Here is a 24,138-nt window from a genome sequence, read left to right as displayed (position 1 = left end):
GTCTCAGCCATAAGGACTGAGCAGTCTAAGGGACCTCAGACAGTGGAACCAGGATGTATTCCTGGTGCACAGAAGGACCTTGCGGGCACATCCCCCATGGAGGGATACTGCCTTAACCTAGAGACAGGATAGAAGTCCTAGTCCCTACTTAAAATGACTCGACAGATATACATGACACCACCTGGATGGCATTGCCCTACATGTGGAATTGGGGTGGGGTGATGGAAGTGGAGGGTGGTCAGGGTGCATGTGAGAGGGCAGAGAGGGTAGGTGAGAGGGAGGGAGCAAGGAAGGGAGAGGGAACGGGGATCTACAGGTAAAATAAAAAATAAAGAAATAAGTTTGAAAAATGACAAATCCTATTAAAAAATAAAATAAATGAATAAAATAGCAGATAAAAAATGCTTTCAGTGTTTTTCAGCCAATTGCTAGGCAGAACCAATAGTACAATCTTTGGAAATGTGATTTCTGGTGTTCTTTAACCCACACTTTTCTCTTCTTTGGATGTTAGTGCTAATTATTGCTGCAGCTACCATAGTTGCAGATAACAAAACTGAGTTTAGGCGAATGGCCCTATAGCAAGAAAAATGTCATAACAGCTTTCAGACATTCAGCATACTGATTATTTTCTAAGTCTTACATAATTTGTAAATACCTAGAAAACTTAATTTTAGTGAATTTTGTCATTTTTTTGTGCAAGTTTGTTTTGGAGGTTTTTGATTGTTGTTGTAATTCTATTGTACTATGTTCTTAATTTTCTTAAATTTCTAATAATGAGCATTGTATGACTTGCAAGCATGTTACCTAACAGTGCTTATAGGTGTCCATGTTGAAATCCTGTTGCTTGAAATAGAAATAATCTATATCCTAAGATTTGTTTTTATTTTTTCTAATAACACAATATTGATTACATTTGCTTTTTCTTTAGAATGTGGTATGTTCATTTGTTCCGCATCAAATTGGTGTATTTAAAGTGAAGCAAGTGATCGAGATTATCGGCCCAGTGGCAGATGAAAATTTACGGTCTTTGTCAATGAAACCTTTTCATTATATACATTTAGAATTCAACAGCATTTGCAAAGCTTACACTAAGAAAGTTGGGGTGAAAATTAATCCTGGTATGTTATTGTATTAGTTTCACATAGCTCTAATGTGATTGTTGTTGTTAATATAATAGTATATGTATCAAACAGGGTAAAACCCAGTACTCTCCCCTTTGTTTTTCTTTAATATTTTTTATTTAAATTAGAAAGAGCTCTTTTTCACATATCAATCCTAGTTCTCTCTCCCTCCCCTCCTCCCCTCCCCCCCCCAGTAATCCACTACCCTATCCCTTTTTTGCTCCCCAGGGAGAACGAGGCCTTCCATGGAGGTTCTTCAAAATCTGTCATATCATTTGGAACAGGGCCTAGGGCCTCCTGCTTGTGTCTAGGCTGAGGAAATATCCCTCTATGTGAAATGGACTCCCAAAGTCCATTCATTTCCTAGGGGTAAATACTGATCAACTACCAGAGGCCCCATGGATTGCCTGGGCCTCCTAACTGACACCCAGATCAGGGGGTCTGGGTCGGTCCTATGCTGGTTTCCCAGCTATGAGTCTGAGATCCAAATTTTCTCCCCTTTTAAAGCATCTATCGAAGTCAACTAGAAGATCAGTTCAAATACTGGACCTACATTCTAGTATTAATTATTAAATAGTTTTCTGTCTATACTAAAAATTTACATTTATGTCATATTTCTTGTAGAAGTTTTATTGTTATTTTGAAGTGTCTTATACAGATGCTCCAATCTTAATATTTGCTGTATTGTACTCTTTCTATATTTTTGTTGGAGATTGGTGTAAACTAGTTTTGACTATGTCTAGATTTTCTTGGTCCTGCAATTTTATCTAGTGATATATAATCTTTTATTAATTGTACCATGTGAGCATGTGAACTTAATGGTTTACAATCATCTTTATACAAAAAATACCATTCAACTTCATATAAATTAATTTACATCTTCTTATTAGCATGTTTATTGTTACATATATATTTTATTAACAGTTAGGCATTAGGCCCAGTATTGTATTAAGTCATTTGCATTTTCTCAAAGTACTTGAGAATTTGGCATGCTAAAATAAATTGTCTATTGTTCTATTGATGTGAAGAGACACCATGACCAGGGGAACGTTAAAAAAATAAAGCATCTAACTGGGGCTTTCTTACAGTTTCAGTGGTTTAGTCCATTACTATCATGTTAGGAAGCTTAATTGCATGCAGGTAGACATAGTGTTGGAGAAGGAGCTTAGAGTTCTACATGTGGATTGGCAGGCAGACATGAAGAGAGAGACAGAGTGAGAGACAGAAAGAGACAGACAGACAGACAGTCACACACACACACACACACACAGAGAGAGAGAGAGAGAGAGAGAGAGAGAGAGAGAGAGAGAGAGAGAGAGAGAAAGAGAGGAGAGAGAGATACTGGGCTTGGCTTGACCATTTGAAACCCTAAAACTCAACCATAGTGTAATATTTCTTCCCACAAGGCCACACCTGCTCTAAGGTCATACCTCTAATCTCTGACAATAATATTACTCTCTGTGAGGGCCATTCTTATTCAGACTGTCATACCAGTTAACTAGTATATTAAATCTTGGCAAATTCTTGAAAATGATCAATACAAAGTACTAAATTCCAACTTAATATGTAATTTTATTAAAGGTCTATCCCCCTTGATCAGTAATCCTACAAGACAATTTGTGATCAAAGAGTCAGAGAAAAAGGAAGATGTTCCACCTGTAGCAGCAATGCTGCAGTCAGCCATGACAAAACTTCATAATCATCACTCAAATGATGTGTCAGCAAAGAATGCACTGATTGCCTTTCCTAATGACAGAGCTGCAAGTATTAGGTGTGGAGACCACCATGAACAGTTCAGGTAATGTGTAATATTTATAAATTAAAACTGAAAAATCATAATACTCTGGATAATACGTAGAGATCTGACAAAATCCTGGTGTATCAAGTGGAAAGAAAGCTAGTGGTGGTAGTAATCAGAATGTAATTATGTTTTCCATTTTGTGTGGGAAGTACAATAGCTGTTGGATTTACAGCAATTGCCTTATCTTTTTATACCTATTATTGTGTGCTTATGAGGCAATTATTGCAATACAAATTAATATTAAAGTATATTAAGAGCACCAATATATGAATGATAGAAATAATCACTATTGGAATTGGAATTAGAGTCGAGAATAGTTATATTTATTTATTCAGTAAAATTTTGAGTTTGAATTTATCTGAATAAAACAATTTAAATTGCAATAAACCAATTACTGTTGTCATCACTTTGTTCTATCTCCTCACAGGGACATTTCCCACTTAACTTAAAACTTCTCAGGTTTAAATTTATAAGGAATATTTAAGTGTTAGTTTAAATTCATCATAACCTCAAATAGATTACTAATTTACCAGTGGTAAGTGAAAACTGACAAGTACATGATTTTCTGTACCTTCATCCTAGAAAGATTTTAATAGTAGACTACCTAAACTTAATAATAGCCCTGTAATTTTTCTACTTGTCTCTTTAATTTTGGTGTTTCATTAAGATCATTTAATTTTTTTTATCAACTTTCCTATATTCCTATTTGATTTTTCAGACCACATTTTTATTATCTATAATGGAAAAACTCTATGCCATTTACTGACTTCCTTGATATTTTTCATTTACAAATTCCATTCATATCTGTTTTTCTTTTATTTGTTTTTATTTGACCAGTACCACAAAAACAGAACTACAAAAACCATTCTGACATGTGAAATTGTTATGAATTATGAAAATGCAGTTGTATGTATTCTTTTGGTTCATTAGATTCCCTCCAATAATCTGACTTGATGATTTCTGGGAGTAGTTTTTACTCTTATAAACCTATATTCCTACGGAAAGTAACATTTTGATTTATTAGATCATAAAATTTAATAGAAAATATACTTAGCCATTCCTATTATTTAATAGCTATATTTACTTCTCTCAATGAAATGTTTTTCACATTACTAAGTCTAGTAATATTATCAATAAAACATTTAGAAAAGATACTGTTTCAGCCTGGACACATGGGGGAGGGTGTAGGCTGTGCCCCAAATGATGTGACAGACTTTGGTGATCTCCTATCTAAGGAGCAGAAGACGGATGGGATGGTGGTTGGTTGGGGGCATGGGAGAATGGGAGGGAAAGGGAACTGGGATTTATATATAAAATCAGATTGTTTCAAATTTAAATAAAATAGAAACAAACAAAAAGAAACTAAAGTTTTATGCTAGTGCATTCATTTCATTTTTTGTTAGGAATTACAATTGCTAGTTTATTCTTATGCATTTTAACCCTTTCAATATTTAAGAAGAAAATAAGGTGGAGAATTTGTTAATAGCGGTATCCCCTCTACTCATGTCAAGAATACAGGTGAATGTTGGGTTAACTTTTTCTGGGGAGACTTAAGTAAATATCGGTTTATTCCAGATAAGGCACCAACAACAGAACAAAGTAATTCATTGAAAGTTCAAATTTGTGATAAAATCAGTGAGTTTATTGGGCTTACTTTCAGAGCCCAATTGTGGAGGGGTTACTTAATAATAAGTGTGCTTAATCCCAAAATAGCTACATCACTTCCAGGTGTGTTTGCTAATGGATATCTGACATCATTCAGTTTTCCATTAGTATTTCCCAATATTACTTGCATCTGGAGAAGGACAGGAGTAATAATATCTGTAGTCTCAGTTGAGGACCCTATGGTTATTTTTTCCTTTTGCTAATAGGATATATGAACAGCTTCATTACCATAACTATACATAAATATATCACTATACTGTTTATTCCATAATTTCTACTCTAAAATGGTGATTGGCTTATCATGCTATACATGGGAAGAAAATAGCCATACACCATACAACACTCACAACTCAGCAAGTTTTCTTTGAATAAATTAGAAAAAGTATCTAATTATGTAATAAATTTTGGTTATATATTACATACTAGAAACAATAGTGCTTACTCCAAGCTACAGAGATAATTTTTTGTGCTTAGTGAACACTAGACTTTAAGGAAATAGTTGTTAGAACAACAAAACAGTCCCTCCTCCAGCTGGTTCCTAGAAAGGAGCTGATAGGAAATTACCATTCTGAATAATGTTTATTACAAGAGAGCCTCTTGATCACTGACAGCCAGACTGGACTTGAAATGGGAAACCAATAGAAGAGGTAACCCCTATATTTCTTAATGGGAGTGACATATACTTCAGTTCTAGAGAACAAAGTGGGTTTCTGCCTTTTTGAGGTTTTCAGCCCATGAACAAGTTTCATATCATGTGATTTATCTTAGGCTAGTCTCAGCTTTGGCAATGGGGCAAGCACACCTGTGTTGTAACTAAATGTAGGAGGTTGTGTTAGGCTTAGCAGTTCTCTGTCTTGTAGTGCCACAGGTCTTTTTCCATGGTCCTGATTTCTGGGAGAAAGCAAAGGGTATCTAGAAGGTATGTAATCTAACAATAGTATGTTTAGTGAAATGTCTATTTTTTCTTATTGAATTTTCAAAAGATGTATGTATATATGTATGTATGCATATGCATGTAAAACATACCACACTTACATACACACTGACACACACAGGTATATCTCACACTCACCCTAATTGTAAATGCAATGATATCTTTGTATGTCATAGAATATGTAGGCTCTCCTACTCACCATTTAATACGACCCACTTGACATTTAAATTAACCAGTAATCAATTAATCTGCATATACTGATTAAACAGGTGTGTGTGTGTGTGTGTGTGTGCGATGCAAGTGTATTCTAACATGACATTTTGTGTATCTTGTAGAACAATTTTCACAAAGATGCCAAGGCATGACTATACAGATCCTGATTATGAATACACTGATTTGGAAAAACTAGAAAGAAAAATACATCGAGATTACTACAGAGATTACATTAGAAATTTAAGAAATGCACGCCTACAGAAAGAAGCACAGAGGTAAAGATAGTTCTTCAAGCAATGTACCTAAAGACCAGATTTGGTTTTCTTCTTAAATTGATTATTTGAATATATAATTTGGGAGTACAATATAATGATTAGATATAATGATCAAATCAAGGTATTTGGCATGGTCATCATAAAGTTTTAGAGTTTTTGATTAATGTAATAATTGAAGATATTTATAAAGAATAATGTAAAATTTCAGGACATTTATCACCATATATTTGGGTCAGATCACGATAACTAATGCTTCCTTAATTCCCTTGTCATTGCTTTTGGAGCTTTGAGTTCCTCCATATTAGTTTCCATGGTGGCTATGTATTATAATCCAATAATGTTTTTAGTTTTGCGTATTTCACATCTTTTTATCATTCCTTGTAGTTTGTATTTTCAATAACATGAGGTGATAATCTGTGTCACTTTGATTCTTGTTTTTCTGAAGACATTGAGCTTTATAAACTAATTGGCCATTTGTTCTTTCTTTAAGAAGTATGCATTCATCTCATTTCATTCATATACAATGCAATTTTATTATCAAGGGGGCTGTTATTAAGCTTTTTTATGTATGTATTATGGATACATCTTTTTTCAAATTAATGATTTGTGTATTTTCCCCATTTTAACAGTGATTTCTACTTTTTATCATTTCCTTTGCTTTGCAGAGGCTTCTTAGCTGGATACATTTCCATTTGTCTGTGCTTTGAGTGTTTTCTCCATAAACAAATATAAAAACAATTAAATCTGAAGTCCATTTTATGATGTTTTTATAGATTGTAATGATTTAAATTTTAACCACTATTAATACCATTTTAGTATTAATATTAATTTAATAGCATTTCAGTATATGTTACAGGTAAAACATTTAACTGCTTTGGCTATATTAGCTTTTGCTAACTTTTTATTTGCAGTTTTCTTAGGTAGCTTTTGCTACAATCAGATTCTGAGGTGGGGATTCTATTGTATGTGATTCACTAAAAGCATATTCCCAAAGAAAGCTGTATAGGATGCAGGCATCAGAGTATAGCAAAGGAAGAATTGATGTGATTCAAATAAAGTTGGTACTCAGACTGATGACAAGATATTTTTGAACATAAATGATGTCACTGATTTTATCTTGAACCAAAGAGGCTTTTCTTTTTAGTCCAAACTGCTCAGTGACTGTGATCTGTCTTTTAAGTCTGAAAAAGAAATAGGGTTGTCTATAATTTCTTTGAGGTGTTGAAGAAGAGTGAAGGCCACATACTAGAAGAAACCATCCTTCAGATAAGTATTTCAATGCAGTTCCATGGATATGGTTATGGATAGCCCCATAAGAGAATTCTCCATGAAGTATATTTGAAGTTATTAATGTGTTTTGTGAAAAACATTCCCTCAATTAGCCATTATTACTATTATTTTATAATCATTATTATTTTTATAGGGGACGCAAGTGTCCATTTAATGAAGTAGATATAGGCATGCAGCCATCATCTGGTCTAAAGTCACCATCACTATCTCAATCAGAAATAGAAGAGGAGATACTTCCAACTTTAAAGTCTTCTTCTCTCAAAGCTAAAAGATTGCTAAGCACCAAGAAAATAGCATCCAGAGAGACAGAATCTCTGCAGAGAAAGGCATGTGATACGTTTTCAAATTTGTTATATCATGAGAATTCTAAAAATTACTCTTACTAATATTGAATGATTAATTTTGGAAAAACAGATTCCCAAAGGACTTAAATCAAAGCCAACCACTCACCAAGAAAAACATGACTGCAGCAAAGTTTTGACACCAAAGCAAATCCATCAAGTAATTGTTGGTAAGATTATACAGAAATCTACTACATTGAGTGTGTGTGTGTGTGTGTGTGTGTGTGTGTACTGATTTTATTTTTATACAATATTTGATCATGTCCCCACAAGCTCTTTCCAGATCCTACTCACATTCCTACCTGCCCAATTTTATATTTTATTCTCATGTTCCCTTTTGTTCTTTGCCTCTTTCTCTCCCTCCCTCCGTCCCTTTGTCCCTCCCTCCCTCTCTGTCTATCCCCTTTTCATTCTCTCCATTTCCCCTCACTCTCAAAAACAGATTTGATCAAGATGGTAGAATAGAAGGTCCATGGCTCATTTCACCACACAACTGTAGTTACGTAGGTGTTCTTGGACAAATGTGTCATTGTGAGAGTTTTGGTCTTCAGTTCCTAAAAAATCCTACTAGAACTAAAGACAGAAGAATCAATTTTAGGTGATAATTCTAGCAGGCTAACAGATTATACTCCTAGATTTAAACCAAAACAAAGCTTCAGGAGCTTTAGTAGAAATCTCCAATATATGATATTGATGCACAGATTAAGATACCTGTTATGAGGTTATAATATGGGTTACTATATTTTATTCGGGGAGAAGCCACTTTTACAAGAAACCAGTGACCCAAAAGTGCCCACTCCAAGGATCGATGCCCAGGCTGCTCTCTGTAAACCAATGTGATCAAAGAGAGAGAGAGAGAGCTGGGGACCCCAGCCCTAGCCTTCACCCATCAAGTCCTCACCTATGACCACACCCAAATGGGCTAGTGGGAAGGGTGGATATTTCACTACAATATAAGCCAGAAGGTGGTGGCACACTCCTTTAATTCCAGCAGAGGCAGAGGCAGAGGGGCAGAGGGGCAGAGGGGCAGAGGGGCAGAGGGGCAGAGGGGCAGAGGGGCAGAGAGGCAGAGAGGCAGAGGCAGAGGCAGGCAGATGTCTGTGAGTTTGAGGCCAGGCTGGTCGTTAGATCTAGTTTCAAGACTGGCTCCAAAGTTACAGAGAAACCCTGTCTTAAAATACTTTTATGTTGTATACTACTCATGAGAATATAGCTATTTTAAATAGTTTGCTGTCCCCTTAAATAGTTACTAGTCTTGGATTCTTTTGCTTTGGGGAAAAATTAAATACTGAGATCTTTTGCTTGATGAGTCACTTCTAGCCATATACTAAATTTAGTATACAAAATAAAACTATTTTAAATAGTATGCTGGCTGCTTATATATTCATGTACACACCATATAATTCATCCCTTCTACTCCTAGACATTTATCCAAAAGAAATGAAGTTGTATCTCAAATCTGAGCTTGCTATCAAAAATGCTTAGTAGCTTTTGTGCAATAGCTAATAACTGGAAACTAAATATCAGTGAACAGCTGAATAAACCAATGCAGTTAAGATATATACTGAAAGGGAGTGTCTCCTCATTTTATTTTGGTTGTTAGGAAGGAAATACCCTGACAAAAAGCAGGATAGGGAAGAAATCTATTTTAACTCAAACTTCCAACCTATATTACATTACTTTGAAGAAGACAGGGTGGACAGAGCTTGAGACAGCAGGCCACATCATATTCACAGTGAAGAGTAGAGAGCAATGAATGTATATATCCTTTAGTACATAGTTATTTTCTCTACTGTCATGCATTCCACAACTTCAAACCAATATGTGGTGTAGACCCCAAGAAGGTATGATTTCCAATACCAATAAAGGTGATCAAAGTAATACTTGTAGACATGCATGTAGTTTTTTTTTTTTTTCTCTTTGTGGACTCAAAACCCGCCACCCAAATAAACACACTGAGATGTAATTCTTAATTATAAATGCCTAGTATTAGGTTGACTTCTTTCTAGCCAGATTTTCTTTTCTTTTCTCTTTTTAGGTTTTTAAAAATCTATTTATATATTTATTTATTTATACTACATGACGATCCCAGGTTCTTCTCCCTCCCTCCATCCCTTTACCATCTCTGCCCCTTCACATGCACCTTGCCCACCCTCCCCTTCCATCACCCCACCCCAATTCCACATGTAGGGCAATGCCATCCAGATGGTGTCATGCATATCTGTTGAGTCATTTGAAGTAGGGACTAGGACTTCTTTCTAGGTTAGGGCAGTATCCCTCCATGGGGGATGTGTCTGCAAGGTCCTTCTGTGCACCAGGAATACATCCTGGTTCCACTGTCTGAGGTCCCTTAGACTGCTCAGTCCTTATGGCTGAGACCCATATTCAGGGGGGCCTGAGTCAGTCCCATTCTGTATTCCCAGCTATCAGTCTGGGGGCCTGTTATCTCTTCCTTGTTCAGGTTAGCTGTCTCTATGTGTTTCTGCAATCTGTTCTTGTCCTCTCCCTCTGCATGTGGATTCTAGTTCAACTCAGTGTTTAGGAACAGGTGTTTGCTTCTGTTTCCAACAGGTACTAGATGAGGGCTCCATGATGGTGGATAATTAGTTGTTGATCTCACTATCCAGGAAGGGCATTTATGGTAGCCTTTCCATGGATGCTCAAATTGTTAGTTGGCAGCAGCATTGTAAGTCTTTAGACCTTTCTTTAGGTTCAGTTGTCTCTTCAAATCAATAAAGGCTTCTTCTTTTATGATCTCTCTCTCTGACTCTCTCTCTCTCTCTCTCTCTCTCTCTCTCTCTCTCTTGTCTTCTATTCTTACCATGACTCAATCTTCCTAATTGCACATGCTTTCCTCTCCTCCCCTTCTCTTGTTCCTACTTCTCTCTCCTTTCATTGCCACCCCCAAATCCCATGTACTCTGGGGGACTTGTCCATTCCCCCTTCTGTGAAGGATTTTATATGAATCTCTTAAAATACACCTAGTATCCTAGTTCCTCTGGTGATGTGAATTTAGTCTGGTGATCCATTGCTCTAGTTCTAAAATCCATATATGAGCTAGTACATACCATGTTCCTCTTTTTGTGACTGGGTTACCTCATTCAGGATTGTTTCTTCAAGGGGTATCCACTTGCCTACGAATTTCAAGATTCCATTATTTTCTTCTGCGGAGTAGATGTGCAACATCTTCTTTATCCATTCTTCAGTTGAAGGGTATCTAGGTTGCTTCCAGGTTCTTGCTGTTACAAATTATAATGCTATGAACATAGTTGAGCACATGTCATTGTTGCATGGATATTGTTCTTTTGGGTATATGCCTAAGAGGGGGATTGCCGGGTCCTCTGGTAAACTAATTCCCATTTACCTGAGGAACCACCATACTATTCTCCAAAATGGCTGTACGAGTTTGCATTTCCATCTGCAGTGGAGGAGTGTTTGCATTTCTCCACATCCTCTCCAGCATAAGTTGTCATTGGTGTTTCTAATTTTAGCCATTCTGGCTGGAGTAAGATGGTATCTCAAAGTTGTTTGGATTTGCATTTTCCTGAGAGCTAAGGATGTTGAGTAATTCCTTAAGTGTCTTTTGGCTTTTTTGATTTCCTCTGTTGAGTATTTTTTCTTCAGTTCTGTACCCCATTTTTAATAGGCTTATTTGGTGTTTTGTTGACTAGTTTCTTCATTTCATTGTATATTTTGGAGATCAGCCCTTTGTCGGATGTAGGATTGGTGAAAATTTTTTCCCAGTCTGTGGGCTACGGTTTGGCCTTTTCCACTGTGTCCTTTGCCTTACAGAAGCTTCTAAGATTGAAGAGGTCCTGTTTATTAATTGTTGATCTCAGTGTCTATGCTCCTGGAGGTATGTTCAGGAAGCAGTCTCCTCTACCCATTTGTTCGTGGGTACTTCCCATTTTCTCTTCTAAGAGGTTCAGTGTGGCTGGATCTCCCCAAGTCCTTTATCATGAAAGGGTGTTGAATTTTGTCGAAGGCTTTTTCAGCATCTAGGGGGATGATCATATGGCTCTTCTTTTTCGTTTGTTTATATGGTGGATCATATTGATAGTTTTTTGTATGTTGTAGCATCCCTGCAATTCATGGATGAAACCTACCTGGTCATGGTGGATGATTTCTCTGATGTATTCTTGGATTCTGTTTGCCAGTATTTTGTTGAGTATTTTTCCATCGATGTTCATGAGGGATTTTGGCCTGTAGTTTTCTTTCTTAGTTGTGTCTCTATGAGGCTTGGGTACCAAGGTTACTGTGGCCTTTTAGAAAGAGTAGGCAATGATACTTCTGTTTCTATTTTGTGGAACAATTTTTCCACATTAATTCTTCCTTGAATTTCTGGTAGAATTCTGCAGTGAAACCATCTGGCCCTGGGCTTCTTCTTTTTTTTTTTTTTTGATTGGAAGGATTTCGATGACTGCTTCTATTTCATTGTGGGTTATAAGTATATTTAAGTTGTTTGTCTTTTCTTGATTTAATTTTGGAAAGTGATAGTTATCCAGAAATTTGTCCATTTCCTTTGAATTTTCAATTTTTGTGGAATACAGATTTTCAAAGTATGACATGAAAATTGTCTGGATTTCCTCTGTGTCTGTTGTTATGTTCCTACTTTCGTTTCTGACTTTGTTATTTTGCATGTTCTCTCTATGCGTTTTCATTAGTTTGGGTGAGGTTTGTCTATCTTGTTGATTTTCTCAAAAAACCAACTCTTTGTTGCATTGATTTTTTTGTATTGTTTTCCTGGCTTCTATTTTGTCGATTTCATCTACTCCTCCAGGGTGAGTTTGCTTCTTTTTGTTCTAAGGTTTTCTATTGTGCTGTTAATTCTCTTATGTGATTATCCTCTGTTTTCTTCATATGGGCACTTAGTGCAATGAACTTACCTCACTACACTGCTTTCAACGTGCCCCATAATTTCGGGTATGTTGTGTCCTCATTCTTGTTGAATTTTAGAAAGTCCTTAATTTCTTTCTTTATTTCTTCTTTGACCCAGGTATGGATCAATTGCACATTGTTCAGTTTGCATACGTTTGTAGGTATTCTGTGATTTGTGTTGTTGAATTCCAGTTTTAAAGCGTCATGGTCTGATAACATACAGGGGACTATTCCAATTCGTTTGTATCTTTTGAGGCTTGTTATACCACTTAGTATTTTGTCGATTTTAAAGAAGGTTCCATGTGGAGCACAGAAGAAGGTATATTCTTTTGTGTTTGGATGGAATGTTCTATAGATGTCTGTTAAACCCAGTTGAGACATAAATTCTGTTAGTTCTTTTGTTTCTTTGTTGAGTTTCTGATTTGTGGTCCTGTCTAGTGGTGATAATGGCATGTTGAAGTCTCTCACTATAAGTGTTTCTTTTATGAATGTGGGTGCCTTTGTATTTGTGGCAAAGATGTTCAGAATTGAGATCTTGTGTTGGATTTCTTCTGCGAAAAATACGAAATGACGATCTTCATTTCTTTTGATTAATTTTCGTTTGAAGTCTAACTTGTTAGATATTAGGGTAGCCACACATGCTTGGTTCTTGGGTTCATTTGATTGGAACATCTTTTCTCAACACATTACCTTGAGGTAATGTCTATCTTTGAATCTTAGATGTGTTTCTTGTATGCAACAGAAGGATGGATTCTGTCTTCGTATCCATTCTGTTAGCCTGTGTCTTTTTATAGTTGAGTTAAGACCATAATGTTGAGGATGAGTAAGCACCATTGATTGTTGATGCTTGTTTGTTTTATATGTGTTGTTGCCAGTGGTATTGTGAATATATTTGTCCTGCTTTACCCTTGGTTTCTGATGTAGTGAGATTATCTGTTGCCTACATCTTTGTGGGCATAGATAACTTCCTTGGGTTGGAGTTTTCCTTCCAAAACTTTCTGTATGGCTGGATTTGTAGATATATATTGTGAAAATCTGGCTTTGTCATTAAATATCTTGTTTTCTCCATCTATAAAGATTGAGAGTTTTGCTGAATATAGTCCCTTGTGCTGGCATGCATGGACTCTTAGTATTGTATAACAGCTATACGGACCTTCTGTCCTTGAGGGTTTCCATTGAGAAGTCAGGTGTAATTTCATAAAATCTGCCTTTATATATTACCTGTCCTTTTTCCTTGGCTGCTCTTAATATTCTTTCTTTATTCTGTATGTTAAGTGTTTTGAATAGTATATGTCGAGTGATCTTTTGTCTTTGGTCCAGTGTATTTGATGTTCGGTATGTCCCACATTTCCTGGATGTTTTGTGTTAAGGATTTGTTGTTGGATTTTGACTTTCTTTGGTTGTTGAATATATTCCTCTACTTTATCTTTTGCACCTGAGATTCTCTCTTTCATCTCTTAAATTCTGTTGGTTATGTTGCATCTGTATTTCCCGATCGTTTGCCCATTTTTTCTATTTCCAGTATTCCTTTTGTTTGTGTTATCTTTATTTTCTCTATTTCAGTTTTCAAGTCTTGAACAGTTTCCTTCACTGCTTAATTGTTTTTTTCTTGGCTTTCTGTACTTTCTTTACTTTCCTTTAGGAATTTGTTCATTTCTTCCACTTTTTTGTTTGTTTTTTCCTCCATTTCTTTAAGGGATTTTCTCAGATCTTCTTTGAGGGCCTCTATCATTTTTATGATGATAATTTTTAAGTATTTCCTTTCTGCTTCATCTGCTTTGTTGTGTTTCGGTCTAGTTGGTGTAGATTCCCTAGATTCTGGAGGTGTCATGCTTATCTTTCTGTTGTTAGTTGTTTTCTTGTATTGCAGTCTTCACATAGCTTCTTCCAGTTGGTGGGGTCTCTCCCTCTCTCTATGGTACTTCCTCAGTGGGCTTATGTGGGTCAGGTTCGATGTCTGTAGCTCTGGGTGGTCCAAGCTCTCTAGGAGGTCTCTCCACTGGCAGGAGCCCAGTGATCAGGTTCCATCAGCAGACTGGTGATGGGGGTCAAAGATCCCGAAGGCTGGGACTCAGGATGTTCCTTGTGCCTATAGGCAGATCTAACCTATGCCTGGCATCTCCAGCTGACACCTCTTTAACAGAGTCCCTGAGATGGGGTTCAAGGTTCCTGCATGAGGAACTCAGAGTGCTCCTGCAGAGATAGGCGGATCTCTGGGAAGAGCCCACAATTCCAGTTTTTCTTTTTCTTTCTTTTTTTTTTTTTTTTTTGAGTTAATCTTGTATCCTTCCAGTTTGCTGCAGGTGTTTATTAGCTACAGGAGTTCCCGGTAGAATTCTTTGGAACGCTTATGTAAACTATTGTATCATCTGCAAATAGTGACAGTTTGATTTCTTCCTTTCCAATTTATATCCCCTTGATCTTCTTTTGTTATCTTATTACTTTAGCTAGAATTTCTAACTTGGAACTCTAGTAGAGGACTGGCGGTGGGCTCAGAGACCATGCAAGTGGAAATTACGAGTGGTCCTCCATGGAGAGGCAGGTCTCCTGTGTTCAGAACCACTCCAGGAGGTTCATGGAAGGTGTCTGGATTGTTGTCTCTACCCTCTGTCCCAGTGCTCAACTAGAACAGTGGGACAGTGGGCAGGGTAGAGCACAGGGTAGGATGAGGGTAGGCTCTTTGTGGGGATTTGTGGTGGTGTATCAGAGCTCCAAGAGCACTCTCAATGGGGACAGGAAACAGGGGTAGGGGCCTCCGGGGTCAATCAAGGGAATTTCTGGGGAAGGTTGTAGGAGTGAGTCCACCGGAATTGTTCCCAGACTCACCTCTAGCCAACGCTTGGCAATAGGGGATGAAGGCTGGGATGATACTCAGGATATTTTTGGACCAATAGGCGGATCGAGCTGGGACCTGGCACTCTCCAGCTGAGTCATCTTTAGCAGAGGCCCTGAGATGGGGGTGAAGGATCCTGCCAGCAGGAACTCAGAGTGGTCCCACAGAGATAGGCCGATCTCTGGGAGGGGCCGGGAACTTCAGTAGAGGACTGGAGGTGGAGGTCAGAGACCATGAAGGTGGAAATTACGGGTGGTCTCCCGCGGATAGGCTGGTCTGGTATGTCCAGGGATGTTCCAGGAGGTTCCTTGAAGGTGTCTCTATTGTTGGCTCCACTCTCTTTCCCAGTGTTCAACTAGAGTGTTGGGACAATGGACAGGTTAGGGCACAGGGTAGGGGGAGGGAAGGTTCTCTGTGGGGGTGGGTGGTGTGTATCAGAGCTCCAAGAGAGCTCTCCATGGGTACAGGGCATAGGGGAAAGGGGGTCTGGGGCCAACCCTGGGAACTCCTGGGGAAGGTTATAGGGGAGAGTCCACATGAATTTTTCCCAGACTCACCTCTAGCCAAGGCCTGGAATAGGGGACAAAGGCTGGGCTGATACTCAGGATGTTTCTACACCAACAGGCCCTGCCGGCAGGAACTCAGAATGGTCCCGCAGAGACCATATGTTTTGCTTATGGGCTTTTCATCTTTCTTTAGTCTATGTATCTTTATTTCCTTCTTATTCAATGATTGGCTGTGTGGCTGGGTATCTGGTCCTTGGTGTCCTCCTCTTGTTCTCCTCTCACACCTTCCCCTTCTATTTTTTGAGCCTAGATTTCTCCTATTCATTCCTTCTGCCTGGCAGTCCCATCTATTTTTCTACTGCCTAGGCAATGACCTTTCAGCTTTTTATTTGAGCAATCATGTGTTTTAAGCAAGTAACATAACAGAGCTTCACACAGTTAAAGAAATGCAACATAAAAGAATAACACATTTTTACATCATTATACAAATGTTCTGCAGTCTTAAAGGAATGTAACACATCTTAAACTAATATTCCACAGCACATGCTTACAGACCCACCTAGTCTAGAAAATCCATCACTCACTAAGACCTTTTTTAAAACGGTGATTATAGATTGTGCCAGTAGACAGTTGAAACTAACCATCACAAAACACTACTTAATAATATAAAAGAGTGAACTATTTATTTAAAAGTTGGATGACTGTCTAGAAAATCCACTATGACAAAGAATCCACACAAATCTGCTATATAACAGATGATTCTATTCTTTTTAAATTCTGGGAAGTGGCGATTAGTGAGATGGATTAGTTAGTAAACATGATTGCCCTTAAACCTGGAGACCTGAACTTGGTTATCAGAATTCTTATTGTTCAGTGAACTAATTTTCAGTTTGCCCTCTGACTTACACATAGATGTTACCGCACACCTCTTTATATACACACAGACATAATAAAATAGGCAAATAAATAAATAAATAGAAGTAATTAAGGTAATACTCTGGAAAGAATACTGATCTGTAGAGTAGAAATGCACGTGAATTTTCTGAGAAATATTTTGAGACTAATGAGAGGAAATGTAATGAGGTACAAACAAATGTTTTAGTGTGGTCAGTATTCAACCTTTATGTATGTCATTACTGAAGAAATTGTACAATTTAACTTACCAAAATAAAATCTGAAGACTTAGAAAATGAAGGAATACCTTTGCAATACTTTTACTTAATAACTTACTTTGATTATTTCAGGACCATCTGTCCTTAACTTTGGTAATATTTGTGTGAAATCTACAAATACTCAGCTACTTCACATTGTTAATATGCTGCCCATGTATATATTGATACAGTTAGATATTGATTTGGAAGAACTTCAGAAAACCAACCAATTTTCATATGTGATCCCACCTACATCTAGTACATATGTATCGATGGTATTTGAGTCTTCTACCAATGGAAAATTTTGGAAGTAAGGCTTATTTCTTAGTTTCTGCTTGCTAGAGTCATTTATGATATTAATTTATTTCAGTAATTGTACAACAGATTTTATTTTATCTTAAGCACAGAAAGTATATAATATATATATATATCAGTTTCTATACTTGTGTATTTTATATTTCAGTGATGATATCGTTTTCTTCATTATCCTCTGAATTAATTATTTGTGGCAATCTATAGCATATATATTTTATTTGTAGCCTGTAATCATAAATAGGAACTTGGCTATCAGTTAAGTTTGGGAGTTTCTCTACTCTGTTACAGATCATTCACTTTCAGAATTAATAACATCCCTGGTGGACACATCCTGGTGATGGCTGTCATCTTGCCTGTAAAACTTGAATTGTCTAGTAATGAGATTGTATTGAAACCACAAACCTTCTTGTTGAAAACATGTTTTCGGGGAACTGTTAGGCTGTATAATCAACTGAATCGTCCTGCTCAATTTGTATGGAAACCAGTAAGTGCACTGAGAGGAATTGCATTTTCTATTCGTCCGGCCAAAGGTAATAGCATATATATATATATGTATATATATATATATATATTTTTTTTTTAAATTTAGAAATGCATTCATTCACTCCTGTATTCAGGCATTAAGTACTTATTGAGCATGTACTATTTACTATGTCAATTCCTTCACTCATGTATTCAGGCATTAAGTACTTATTGAGAATGTACTATGTCAATAGAAGTAAACTGTATACTATAATCAAGAGATCTATTTTATATGTATAAATATGACTTGAAAATAAGGGTTGTGTATTGAAATTCTAACAAATACACAATACGTGATAGAGATGTAAGTTCTTAGTTAACTATGTGGCTTAATAAATCAGAAGTTCATAAGGCAAAATGGGAGGCTAGATACCTAGAGGAATAATGATGTTGTAGTGTAAAGGAAAGTAAAGCAAAGGAAAGATTAATTTTTAGGAGTTCTAAATTCTCTAAGGCTATCAAATTATTAAGACCCACTGGCGGTATTAAATGTAATCTGAATGTGCATTTGCTTATGAAAACTGCCATCAATATGAACATTTATCAAATTAGCACACTGTATGACCTAAATATATTCAGTATTTTTCAGTTATCTATTTTAAATCTACTTACTCACATCTGAATATTCTCAAGGCTATTATCTTCCTTGATATTTGACCACAAAACTGAGTTCCTCAATCTAAAAAAAAGTGTAACATTAATTAGTAGAGATACTACTGAAAATGTCACTACTTCTATAGTTTAGTTAAAATTATTAGATGATTTACAATGACTTACATTTTTTAGAATTTAAATTATGACTAGTGATAATACAACTAATAAAATTCATTTAATGTAGTTACAATTTTAAGACTATCATTTAATAAGAACACTAGTATAAGCCAGTCTGAATTACTACTTTTGATGGGCCCCTGAAATAGTTACCCATCTGTTTCATTTAGTGTGTGTGTCATTCCCTTACAGTCTAATAATTTCACATAATATATTTTTAATATGCAAACTCAGTAACTTCTACAGTGTGATTTATATAGTAACCTTTTGTATTTGGCAAACATTATTGTGTTGTACAGTGAGGACTTTATAAGGACAGAAGGTATAATTTACAGAAGTAAATTGCAAGTTACCAGCTGACCAATCCTGTTTTTCCATTTTATGTGCTTATTCTTTTACAGTGATATAGAAAGATCTGAGTCTTTGCCTCTACACTTACTTAATGTGGAATCTAGTACTCCATGAATGCCAAGTAAAATAAAGATTAAAGCTGATCTCAGCTTCTCACTCACTAGTTATTTTTTTCAGGGGCAAATTTCTCTATGCAAGTTACTTTCCTCATCTATACATGTATGAGAGGCTGTTGAAATAGCTCAGTGGTAAGAGTGATTACTGCTCTTACAGAGTCCCTAGGTTTGCTTCCTAGAACACACATGTCCCATCAACTGTCTGTAACTGTAGTTCAAGAGGAACTCACACCCTCTTTTGACCTCTGCAGACTCTTGCATGCATGTGGTACATGTGTACTCAGTACACACACATATAATATATATTTAATATTAAATTTATGGAAAACTATAATGTCTCACAAAGGATGGTAAAGACATAAACGGATAGGTATGTGACAGTGAAAATATATTATTTTGAACTTCTTTATTTGAAAATATTCTGAAAATATTAACAAGTTATCATATGTCTTGACGTTTTTTCTAGTTTCTACTACTTTCTTCATGCCTCCCTCCTCTTTTCCTTCCTCTGTACTTTCTTCTCATTCTCTTTAGTTATAATGAATGAATAATTGTTGTTTAGAATATAAATCATGTTTCAAATTATGATAAAATGTAGTATTTATTTTCTTGTTATTACCATTTGTTTCCAAGTTATTATTTATTATAATTTACAACTGTTCAAAGAAGAGTGTTATAAATTAATCTTAACATTAAACTTGATTCATTGATAATGTTAAATTTAAAAATTGGATAGAGTGCTATTTTCTTTAATAAAGTTAGGATTGATGATAAAGCTGTTGAAGTGTCTTAATAGCCTGAAGTTATTTAGCATAATCACACCATAATTTTACTTTATTGATACATTTCAAATTAATTTGTACAAACGGTATTTTACACTGTAATATTGGTAACACTGACTCCTACTTAAGAAATAGAAAACAGTGAGAATGTATTTCTATGTATTTCAGAGATACTCCATAGCCCTTTTAATTTATTTCAATAAGGATGTGACAGTTTTAGATTAGCTATCAGTAGTCTGGCTTAGGTCTAACAAAATATATGAGTTTTCATTAATGGTGCTTAAAATGTTTTATGCTTTCCCAACTTCTGTTATTTTTCTATTTTAACTATGACTTAATTGGATGACCTTCATCTTATGATGATGCATAGTTTGGATAAAATAGAAGTAGAATTGAAAAGTTATAAATCTCATAATAGTTATGTTTTGCATGGTCTTAATAATTCCTTAAAAATGGTGATATGGATATTTGCTTCTATTTTCTTTTCATTATCCATGAATTCTTTCATATGTTTTCCAAGAAACTAATTATTAAAGCATACTGTTACAAGTAGGATTTTCCTGCCAGCCTAGACCCACCACAACGCCAGCCCCAATTAAGACACAGAGACGCTGTATTAGATATAATTCTCTTGGCCTGTTACTTTTTTCTTATTGGTTAGCGCTGTCTTAAGTATTAACCCATTTCTATTAATCTAAGTATTTCCATGTGGTCTCATATTACTGGAGAGTAGGGCCGGCATTCTGCTCTCTCCAATCTCTACATGCTGACTCCTCCCTACTACTTCTTGGAATCCTCCTAGTCCCGCCTATCTTACTTTCCTATTGGACAACAGTGCTTTATTCATTAACCAATAAGAGATACATATTAACAGAATGACATTGCCCATCATCTCCTCTTTTCTGTCTAAAATAAAAAGTTTTTTAACCTTATAGTAAAATATATCACAACAGTTATCAAATAAGAATCACAGTTACCAATATTTAGTCCATTAACATTTAGTAAGATTTAACAAAATATTTTAGCATCTGTCCTATCTTCGTGAGTCTAAAGTCTTATATGTACCTTATCTTTAATCCTAACTAAGGAAACTATAAACATAACTATCTGTCTGCAACTCCATCAAAGACCACACAGGGATAATATATAAATTCTAGAAATGATAGAGACAACTCCCTGCCTGGTCAGTCACCCGAAGTTCTTCTGTAATTTTCCATCTTCAGCCTATAGGCCATAGTGTGTTTGGCAGATTCCTTAGCAGAGGAGGAAACTAAGCTATCCACCTGTATTGGCATTTTGTCAGTCACTTTTCTCTGTGTCCAGCAGACTGTCTGGCAGACTCTTCCATGAAGCAGGAACTCTGTAGCAATGTCCATCTCATATCAGCAATCACTTTTCTATGGGCTTGCATGTCAAGTTTATACAGCATAAAGTCAAATAGTCCAGGCAAGAACAAATGGCTAGTCTTGCCATGTTGGAAGCAAACTCCATAACACATTTCTTCAAGGTCCATCTTCCTTTCTCATGCAGTTGGTGTTGCCAGGAGCAGTTGTGCCTCACTGTGAAGAAAAACCCTAAAACCTTTTAAATGCCATATTCTGTAGGTCTTTGAAAGGTTTGAAGAATGCTTATCCATCTCAAATGCATCTCTGAATATCTAGAAATCTTAAGTAATTTAACTGTAAATTTTGACTATTATAGATAACTATCAGTAATCTGTGTTAAATTATAGATTACATTTATAAATGTCCTATATAAACACAATATCTCAACAAGAGGGAACAGATACATATCACAAAATTGACCTTAAGTTTGTATCAGTAAAAGAAATTCCATTTCAAAGCAAAGTATTCATATCTCTACCATAATCCCATTTATCCTTTAAAAAGATTGGTTGTGGTCATTAACAATTTATAACCAAATCCATTTAAATGAGAAAAACATTTATAGACAATATTTGGGAATTTGGGTGTCGTTCTTTCCAAACTGCTTCCTGCTAGTCTCCAAGGCTAGCTTGTCCCAACTGTTTTGAATGTTGGATCACCTGGGACACTGTTTCAGGGAGCCTTGTTTGATCAAACCATTTTGGTATGCAAGGAATCCACAGCTTTTCATTTTCTGTGGAAACAAAAATAGAAATCTTTTTCCCCAGTAACCTGTCTTTGGACTAAAATTTTGAAGTCAAAGCATTTTTAAAATATATAAATTGAATTGATCCAGCAGCATTTGTTTTAACAGTTGTTATTTCCTCAGCAGTCAAACAATACAAAGACAATATAATATACTGTACAGTATCCATATTCTCTCCATCTTTAGGTGGCTTTTCATTACTCTGTTTCTTTTACTTCTATTTTTTCATTTTTTTGAGACAGTGTTTCTGTGTGTAACTTTTTTTCTGTCCTGGAATTCACTCTGCATACCAGGTTTACTTTGCAATCACAGAGATCTGCTTGCCTCTGATTCCTGAGTGCTGGGATTAAAGGCGTGTGCCACCACACCCAGCTCCTCTCTGTCTTTTAAAAACCATTTTATTCTTTTTCTCTCCCAAGCCTATGTATATTTTAAAATACACTGTAAACCTTTAGAGGTTTTTCTTAATCTGAATCTGTCTTTACTGTAAATCTTTATCTTTTTCTTGCCACTAATCTTTTTTTCTGGTAAACAACAACATTGCAAAAATGAAATCCACAGTTGTTTTAGCCACTGTCTTTCAAGATGGCAGCGGGTATTTTACCGCCATAACTGAGAGCTGTGTTTACTGCCTTGGTCTAAGCTGCCATCCAGCAGCATGTTGCCAGCTTGGAGATGTAGTCACTGCCATTGCCAGCTCTCATACAGTTTTTTGCTGCTTATGCTGAGTCAGGAAACCTCCCTTAAAGAAGCCATGCAAATCTCTGTTTGTCTTTAGCAAAACAGAACCCAACTGAGAAAAATGCTGCTACCAAGAAGCCTTGCTTGTCTTTGTTCTTTTGGTTCTAAACCCCTTTTTTATGCTTTTGTTAAATATTAAGTGGTAGTTCTTATTAGCCACATTGCAGCGCCAGCATACAGGTATTGAAATATTCCATTTCCATATGAAATTTTATGTAAATGATATCATTAATTTACTTTAAAAATCTTACAGTTGTTTAAAATTACTTTGACTATATTTTATGAAAGCATGTAATATTTTAACTATACAAATGGATTTTAAATATCATTTTCCTCAGAATATGCATACAGTGATTACTGTTTTATATAGTTGTTCCTTCTGTATTTTCATCATTTACATTTTTTATGCTGTTTTAATTTAGCATCTTGTATAACAAATTTAGTCATATGCCTTTCTGCCCTTTTGTAAAATGATGTGAATAGTGCTATATTAAGATCATTTCAACTGGGCTTTGGTGGAACAAGCCTTTAATCCCAGCACTCAGAGGCAGAGGCAGGCGAATTTCTGTGAGTTCAAGGCAAGCCTGGTTGAAAGAGCTAGTTCCAGTACAATCTCCAAAACAATACAGAGAGTCTCTTGTCCCCCCCCCCAAATGTTGATCATTTCTTCCTAAGACATTGATATTGTTTGGATTTGATTGGATTGGTGAATAGTGCATATTGTAAAAAGGAGAAAGTGAAAGTGGAATTATATTTTCTGAGATAGAATTCATTTCTAGTTTAATTTTTCTATGTTCTTATTTAGTTTGCTGGCTTTTTTTTGCCAGTACCATGAATCAATTCTTGAACTTGTCTTCAGTTAATTCATTTGAATCTTTCTTAGTACTCTTCCCTGAGCAACATCTCCCAGCAAATGTCAGCTCTCTTAATTCTTGATTATATTATATTAACTGTTATCAAATTCACCCTTATTTGAAACATTTCTATGACTTCTTTCTCTATTACCTGTTAAGTGTAATATTCTTAGAAATGTGTTGAGTGGAGGGAGAAATTTTTTTTTTCATGTAGATTCATCATCATTAACTGGTAATTTTTGAAAAGAATCTCATTCCTCTCTTATTTTTTTATATTATTGAATCTTGTTTATTTTTCCATCACAGCCATTTTCACCTACTATTTTCTTAATTATAATGGAGTGACTTCTTTCTGAACATACCTCCATCTCTTGAATTATCTGTCAGGACATTTTTGTTCCTTACAGCCAGGGTGATCTTGACAGACCTCTAGATAGTAAACACTTCCATAACTCTCTCTCTCTTTCATGAATTACAGTTCATAATTACAGTATTGACTGACATCCAAGAATATTGAAAGTGTGCTACTTGGTACTTTCTGAACACCT

The 24,138-nt window shown here is 35.9% G+C and overlaps 1 protein-coding gene across 1 annotated transcript in view; it reads left to right on the top strand.

Moving 5' to 3' along the window:
- Cfap47 (cilia and flagella associated protein 47) overlaps positions 1 to 24,138 on the top strand; it is a gene marked incomplete at its 3' end in the record, with an annotated part of 113,053 nt that overhangs the window by 25,813 nt on the left and 63,102 nt on the right. Inside the window, exons 9-15 of the mRNA XM_051179566.1 lie at positions 929 to 1,118; positions 2,703 to 2,919; positions 5,857 to 6,009; positions 7,433 to 7,625; positions 7,714 to 7,810; positions 17,102 to 17,318; positions 17,612 to 17,853. Coding sequence (XP_051035523.1) covers positions 929 to 1,118; positions 2,703 to 2,919; positions 5,857 to 6,009; positions 7,433 to 7,625; positions 7,714 to 7,810; positions 17,102 to 17,318; positions 17,612 to 17,853 — 1,309 coding nt within the window. The remainder of the gene's footprint in view (positions 1 to 928; positions 1,119 to 2,702; positions 2,920 to 5,856; positions 6,010 to 7,432; positions 7,626 to 7,713; positions 7,811 to 17,101; positions 17,319 to 17,611; positions 17,854 to 24,138) is intronic.

Source organism: Phodopus roborovskii, unplaced genomic scaffold (assembly GCF_943737965.1).
Source record: "Phodopus roborovskii unplaced genomic scaffold, PHOROB, whole genome shotgun sequence".
In the NCBI taxonomy this organism is placed as follows: Eukaryota; Metazoa; Chordata; class Mammalia; order Rodentia; family Cricetidae; genus Phodopus; species Phodopus roborovskii.
The sequence above is the reverse complement of the archived record's forward strand: the minus strand, read 5'-3'. Positions and strand labels throughout refer to the sequence as shown.